The sequence below is a fragment of the Chelonia mydas genome, chromosome 1 (assembly GCF_015237465.2).
Source record: "Chelonia mydas isolate rCheMyd1 chromosome 1, rCheMyd1.pri.v2, whole genome shotgun sequence".
Lineage (NCBI taxonomy): Eukaryota > Metazoa > Chordata > Testudines > Cheloniidae > Chelonia > Chelonia mydas.
This window is the reverse complement of record NC_057849.1, coordinates 20,422,967-20,430,654: the sequence shown is the minus strand read 5'-3', so window position 1 is coordinate 20,430,654 and position 7,688 is coordinate 20,422,967. Positions and strand designations below refer to the sequence as shown.

The window sequence follows — 7,688 nt, the reverse complement described above, 5'->3', positions numbered from 1 at the left end:
TGGAATGCAAGGCACTGGGTCGCCTTGCTCAGCACCCAGAGACCCTGGCGGCTAGCCAGTAAAAACTAGTAATAAAACTAGTAGTCCCCACCTGGAAGCGGCCAGCAGCAGGTCTGGCTCGTAGGCAGGGGTGGCACGGGGCTCCACACTCTGCCCCCGCCCTAAGCACCGGCTCCACCCTCCGGCCAATGGGATATGGGGGGGCGGTGCAGGTGGGCGAGAGTCGTGCAGAGCCGCTTGCGTACCTCCGCCTAGGAGCCGGACCTGCTGGCCGCTTCCGGGATGCAGCATGGTCCGCGGTGCCAGGACAGGCAGGAAGCCGGCCTCTGCACCCCGGCTGCACTTCTGACTGGGGGCCGCCAGAGGTAAACCCACACCCCAATCCCCTGCCCCAGACCTGAGCCCCCCCCAAAACCCGGAGCCCCTTCCTGCACCCCACACCCCTCATTCCCAGCTCCATTGCATCACGGGCATCAACAAAATTATCTTCAACTGGGTCACCAGAAAAAAGAGTTTGAAAACCACTCCCCTAGAGCTAGGGCCAGGAGCCGGGACATGGCTGGGCTCACAGCTGGCGGTGGGGGCAGAGCCCCAGGCTGGGTCTGGGGCTGGTAATCGGGTATGGGGCTGGCAGCCAGGGCAGGCAGCCAGGACCCCAGGCACGGGTCCGGCAGCTGGGACCCCACGCAAAACCTAGGGCTGCTGCAGCACCACCCGCATCCCTAGTTCCCGCGCCTATGGGAGTAATTTCAGAAAAATCAGTGTGGAGAAACAACACATGTAGAAAGGCAAATACAATAAGCAGCAGTAACTGTCTGCAATAGTCAGAATGCCTGAAAGCCACTGTATAGACTGGATTGAAAAGCACTCTAGAATTTAGCACTCCATTTAGCATTGTACCTACTAGAATATCACTGAAAGCTTCACAGATTCACATGATTTATCTAAGGATGAGACTGTTCAGCAAGAGAGTTTTCTGAGGATTCAGAGCAAACATAGAAGGTCAAATTCAGATCTGGTGACCATGGGTTTGCTCCATTGATCTCAGTTGAGTTGCACCTTCTTACACGAAGTCAGAATTTGGACCAGGATATTTAAGTGCTTGATTAGTTTTTAATAATGAAGCTTCCTCTGCTAACTATAATTAACATCTCTCTAGGCACAAGAACCTGAGGACTAGGAGGAGTGAGTTTGCTCTCCAAATTGGGTGTTTCCCTAGCTCTCACAGTTTGAGTGACTGCAAATTCAACTAAATGGCAACTTCAACAAATTCACAGAAAAAGGGCAGATGAAATCCAATGTTGATAAATGCAAAGTAATGCACATTGGAAAACATAATACCAACTATACATATAAACCGATGGGGTCTAAATTAGCTGTTACCACTCAAGAAAAAAGAAAAGGAGTACTTGTGGCACCTTAGAGACTAACCAATTTATTTGAGCATAAGCTTTCGTGAGCTACAGCTCACTTCATCGCATCCGATGAAGTGAGCTGTAGCTCACGAAAGCTTATGCTCAAATAAATTGGTTAGTCTCTAAGGTGCCACAAGTACTCCTTTTCTTTTTGCGAATACAGACTAACATGGCTGCTACTCTGAAACCATTCAAGAAAGAGATCTTGGGAGTCATTGTGGATAGTTTTCTGAAAACATCCACTGAATGTGCATCAGCAGTCAAAAAAGTGAACAGAATGTTGGGAATCATTAGGAAAGGGACAGACAATAAGACAGCAACTATCATAATGCCTCCCTATAAATCCATGGTATGCTCATATTTTGAATACTGCATGCAGATCTCGTTGCCCCATCTCAAAAAAGATATATTGAAATTGGAAAAGGTACAGAAAAGGGCAACAAAAATGATTGGGCTATGGAACAGCTTCCATCTGAGGACAGATTAATAAGACTGGGAGTTCTCAGCTTGGAAAAGAGATGACTAAGGGGGGATATGATAGAGGCCTATAAAATCATGACTGGTGTGGAGAAAGTAAATAAGGAAGTGTTATTTACTCCTTCTCATAACACAAGAATTAGAGGCCACCAAATGAAATTAATAGGCAGCAGGTTTAAAACAAACAAAAGGAAGTATTTCTTCACACAATGCAGTCAACCTGTGGAACTCCTTGCCAGAAGATGTTGTGAAGGTCAAAACTATAGCAGCGTTCAAAAAAGAACTCGATAAATTCATGGAGGATAGGTCCATCAATGGCTATTAGCCAGGATGAGCAAGGATTTTAAACCATGCTCTGAAGTGTCCCTAGTCTCTGCCAGAAGCTAGGAATGGGCGACAGGGGATGGATCACTTGATAATTACCTGTTCTGTTCATTCCTTCTGAAGCACCTGGCATTGGCCACTGTCGGAAGACAGGATACTGGGCTAGATGGACCATTGGTCTGACCCAGTACAGTATGGCCATTCTTATGTTCCCAAACCAAACCAAATTTACCAGTTTAACTTTGCTTTGGAAACGCTGACACATGAACTCTCTGTTAGTGAAGTCATTGTTTTCTGCAGAAACAAACTTCACTATAATTAGGATATGAAATTTGGACATTGCAATGTATTTAAACAATTGAGGATTTTCATTTTACTCTACAAAACAGTTTCACTCAATCCAAAATTCACTGTGAGCAGGCTCTGCTGCAATTGCTAGAGAAAGATTTAAAGAATTGACACTATGATTTTGCAGTGAATTTAGTTTAGTCCCTTTGACTCTCTCAGGATATACAAGATTTCCCATTTTTTTAAAAAAAAGTCTTAAATAATATGTCTTTACCAGTGTTCTTTATTGGAAAATTAAATAAAATGTTAAAAATAAAGATTTCAAGGCAGATCCTTTTGTACTTGAACAGACCTTTGAAATTATCCTATTTTATCTAATTTTTTAAATCTATTTTATTTCCAATCCTGAATGGATTTAGGCACATGCTTAACATGTACCTAGTCCAATTAAAGTTTCTGTAGGACTGGGGCCTTAGAGTTTTCCCAAGACCTGCCTAGACTTGGAAAATAAGTCATGTTTAAAAACATGTTTCCAAACACACTTTAACTAAAATGCTTTAAAACACTAGCGTAGATTAGTGTAGCTCCCCCCATCCTTGTTGTCACTCTTCACACTGAGAGACCCTTGTAAGCTAGGGTTACCAGTAAATACATATGTAACGCTGCTTTAGTGACGTTTAAAAGCATGTTAGCTAACACGTTTATAAACTCAACCTGTTTCCTGGGCCACAAGGGCCTAAAGCACCCGTCACTGTGATGTCCAACCACCACACAAACAATAAAAATTAGCTCGGGATGTGCCCTAAATTACAGCTGCCATAAGCGAATGAAAACAAAGGGTTAACAATCAGCTCAACTCCTGGTCCCTCCTTTTTTTTTTTTTATAAACACGGCATCATTAGCCCCCTCCTCTTCCACCTCTTCCAAGAACTAATGAACTCCCTTGGGGAGGGGAAAGCAAGTCGACCAGGAGCTGGTGTAGCGATCCGTAGTTTGCCTTGGTTGTCCCCTCCCAGGCAGCAGCAGGACCAAGGGTTTGCAGAGCACCCTGGCAGGACCATGACACACACACACGGGGGGCACAGCGGACAACCTTTCACCCAGGGCAAAAAGTAGCTTCCCCGCCCAGGCGCTGAACGCACCAGCAGCTGCAGCGGCCGGGGGCAGAGGAGAAGGGAGGCGATGGCTGTGCAAGCTGCTATCCTCAACCCCCATCACTTCATCCCCTTCTGCTTCCCTGCCTCCGGGGGCCTGGCGGACTATGCTGACCTTGAGAAGAGCTACGAGGACGGGGCAGCCGCTCTCCTGGGAGGAGGAGGAGGAGGAGGAGGAGTGGGGGGAGGAGAAGACCCAGGGGATTTAAAAGAAGCCACCAGGGACCTGCTGAGCTTCATCGACTCGGCGTCCAGCAACATCAAGCTGGCCCTGGACAAGCCGGTCAAGTCCAAGAGGAAAGTGAACCACAGGAAGTACCTGCAGAAGCAGATCAAGCGCTGCACGGGCATCATCGCCCCCGCCCCGGCAGCGCCCGCCCCGGCCGGGGGCCAGGAGCTGCCCAAGCGGCCGGCCCCGCCGGCAGGGGCCGCCTCGCCCCAGCCCTCCTGCCCGCCCGGCCCCGCCGGCCACGGCAAGCCCCCTGCCAAGCGGGAGGCCTCGCAGGCGGCCAGCAGCCTGCAGAGCAAGAGCCTGGCCGCCCTCTTCGACTCCCTGCACCAGGGCCGCGCTGGCGAGAAGGGCCCGGCCGCCGGCGGGGGCGGCGGCGGCGGGGGCAGCGGCGGGGGCGGCCCCCGCAAGGTGCCGCTGCGGAACCGCAACCTGCCGCCTTCGTTCTTCACCGAGCCGGCCGCGCCGCCGCCCCGCGCCCCGCCGCCCAGCGCCAGCCCCAAGGCGCCGGAGCCGGCTGGCGGCAGCCCTGAGGCGGCGGAGTTCTTCGAGCTGCTGGGGCCCGACTACGGCGGCCTCCTCCCGGAGCAGCCCCCCGCGCACGAGGGCTTCCCGGCCCGGCTGCCCCCGGAGCTGGGCATGGAGCCCGCCCTGTACGAGCCCCACCTCCCGCCGCTGCCCCCGCACCTGCTCGGGGGGCTGCTCTACCCCGAGCCCGCCTGGAGCCCCCCCGCCAAGAAGAGCTCCCCGGCGGCGGCTCCCTGCAGCAGCCTGAGCCTGCCCGAGACCTTGCGGCCCCTGCCTGCCATGGGGGCCCCAGGAGCGCCCATCTACCCGGCCAGCTCGGACCCGGCCCCCGCGGGCGGCGAGGAGAGCCCAGCCCAGCTGGCCGCCGCCTTTGCTCCCTACTTCCCCGACTGCCCCCTCCCGCCGCCTCCTCCCATGCCTTATGAGTACAGCGCCGGGTACAACAGGGTGGCCTATTCGGGCCTCTAGGGGAGGCTCGGGATGGAAGGCTGGGCTGGCAAAAAGCCGAGATCACTTTAATTCCCCCTCCCTTTACACTGTTTGATTTAGGACAATAAACTCAGAAAAAAAAACGGGAGGGGAGGAGGGGGGCGCTGTGGAATGGGGATCGCACCCACTTAGCCCTTAATCCTGGGGCTGGGTTATAGCTGATAATTGATAACCTGATGGGTTTCTTTCCATAGCTGGAGTTTTTTGGTTTGGTTACTAGTCCGGATTCTTCTCTCCTATACACCAATGTAACTCCATTGACGTCAGTACAGTCAAGGGCCTGATCCAAAGCCAACTGAAGTTAATGGGTTGACTTTTCACTAACTTCAGGGGGCTTTGGTCCAGACACTACTGCCACAGAGAAAAAGGTCAAGCTTTCTTTAGCTGCAATAAATTTAGGGCCAGATTTTGCCATAGAGCATAATATCTTATTCTGCTAGTAGTCCCACTGAAAATAACGCAACTGTTTTGTAAGAGTGGCAGAATCTGGTCTTTAGGGTTTTATTTGCCTTCACATTCTGGACAGTCTCCCCTCTCCTTGTTCGGATTCTATCACTGCACATAATAAAAATGTAAACTATTTTATTCTTTCAGGTGTTTTATAGTGCACAGTAACTACATGTTGTTAGCATTATTTGAGATACGTTTTTATTTTTACTGTAGGCAAATACAATTGATTTACATTTCTTATGTTACATTGCAACGGGGGCTGCTTTTTCTTTAAAGCAGCCGTGACCAATTGTGAGTGACTTGAGTTTAAAAGTAAAACTCAGTCAGCTCTTACAGTGTATTTAAAATCTTGATCCACACTTGTGTGCGTCATAAGTGCTGGCAGATTTTCAATAGAGGACACAAACAAGTGCAAAAATAATTTTAAAAAGTCAAGAAAACAACAAAAATAACTATAAATGCTGTTACCAAATCTTAGTGTCCTGAAATTCAACAATGTGTTGCAGAATATTGCAAACAGCAATACTATAATAAATAAGTTAATTGATGGCATAATGTTCTGGACAAAACGTACTGTAGCAACGTGATTCCCACAAACTGTGTTGGATTTCTTTCAGGAATGTGTCAAAGCATTGAAAGTGACAGATCCGTTCTATTGTGTACAGGAGATTATTTGATAATCATTTAAATTATGTAAAAGAGTCTATGATGAGTCCTATAAAAATAAAGCTGCACAATAGCTTAAAGACCTGTGGCTGTTACTACTGTTGGAACGAAATACACTAGAGTCTCTCCCACATCTTCATTTTTGGTAAAGTTCATTCACTAGATTTGGCTGGCAGAATTTAAGACAGCCTAGTGGTCACTTTTCTCTTTCCTAAATCCTCTGAAATGCTGTACTTTACCCTCAACAACCTATTCCTGTTTTGTATTCTTCTCTATTGAGTGTTTCAGTAAGATACTGGATGACAGGAATTGTAGCAAATTATTATAAAGCCAAGGGATCAACATACTTACTTTCAGGAAACTAGTTCAACAGACTGTTAAGTTTCCTTTTGGGGAGTTGGTTGGGATGCCTATCTTAAAAGGCAGCTCTGGATTTTGGCTTTGGGCCAGTTAGAATTGGATTGTTTGTTTTTAAAATGGGAGTCAGATGGACAAGAAGTGTGAGGTATGGTGGACCAAATAGTACTCCCAGAGATGGCAAATCATTCTAACCTATGATATTGAAGGGAATTAAGAATAAAATGCCTCCTTCATTAACAAGTGCAAATACCGTTTTTAACAGAGATTTATGGTTAAGAACATTAAGATGTATGGAAGGGGAAGTGTGACTTTAAATAACACTTTGGACATAAACGATTAGTCTTTCATCTAACTGTTTCAGTAATGGGCTTAATTTTACTTTTAAACAACAAAAATAATAGCTTATATTTAAACAGCACCTTTCATCCGAAAAGATCCCCAAGTGATTTACAAATAACCTACCCATGTATACAGGAATCACTTCACTGAAAAGCAGGCACACTGGGCTGATATGAGGCATCTGTTTAATAACTGCACAGTGCTGTATTGTACACTGTAAATTCAATGCACTTTTAAAATATTGATTTTACTATAGTTTATTTCACTAAGCTTAAAAGAATGTATAAAAAACAATGGACAGCCAGTCCAGCCTATGTAGATAAATAAGAGAACCCTGACTCCTTGGTCAATTATAGTACAGAATAGTATCATACTATGTTTGCTCAATTCTGTATTCTTTACTTAGGCAAATCTACTGAAAAGTCTGGGAGTTTCGCTTTTTTACAGAGTGCAGCGTCAGAGCCAGTGTAGCATCATGTAGTTACATTTTAGATTGTCAGGACAAGGTTGATTTCAATCCCATTTGAGTTGGTAAATTTTCTGCGGTCTGGTAATGGTTTTGTTCTATTCTTTGTATGTGATTTTGTAGCAGTTTTGGACCATTATGTTTCCTCTTGGGACACTTCAGATCCAATGGCCTTGCACTGATATATTTAGTATAATATTACTTTGTCATTAAACTTTCTGACTTGAGGCATGATCCTGAATCCTTTGCACACTCAACACTCTCAGCGACTTAAGGGAAATTTTGGGTGTACAAGGGAGGGTTGGCCCATTGACTTTAATACATTAATAAGGGGTATGTTTTCACCTGAACTTTTTATTGAGCAATTTTATTTGTCTCTCAGGCTGCTGAAACCCTGCATATGAAAATTTATAATCACTGGAGTCCTTATACTATTTCAGGCAAAATTCCCACTGACTTCAATTGGAGTTTTGCCCAAATAAGGACTAACTGAGGTCTTCAGG

General features: G+C 46.9%; 1 protein-coding gene across 1 annotated transcript; it reads left to right on the top strand.

Moving 5' to 3' along the window:
* The first annotated feature begins 3,367 nt into the window (after nucleotides 1–3,367).
* FAM181B (family with sequence similarity 181 member B) lies at nucleotides 3,368–7,412 on the top strand. Its single transcript, XM_037890648.2, has one exon. It carries the CDS (start codon nucleotides 3,687–3,689, stop codon nucleotides 4,881–4,883), a length of 1,197 nt encoding a protein of 398 aa, XP_037746576.1. The 5' UTR covers nucleotides 3,368–3,686; the 3' UTR covers nucleotides 4,884–7,412.
* Nucleotides 7,413–7,688: the final 276 nt, after the last annotated feature.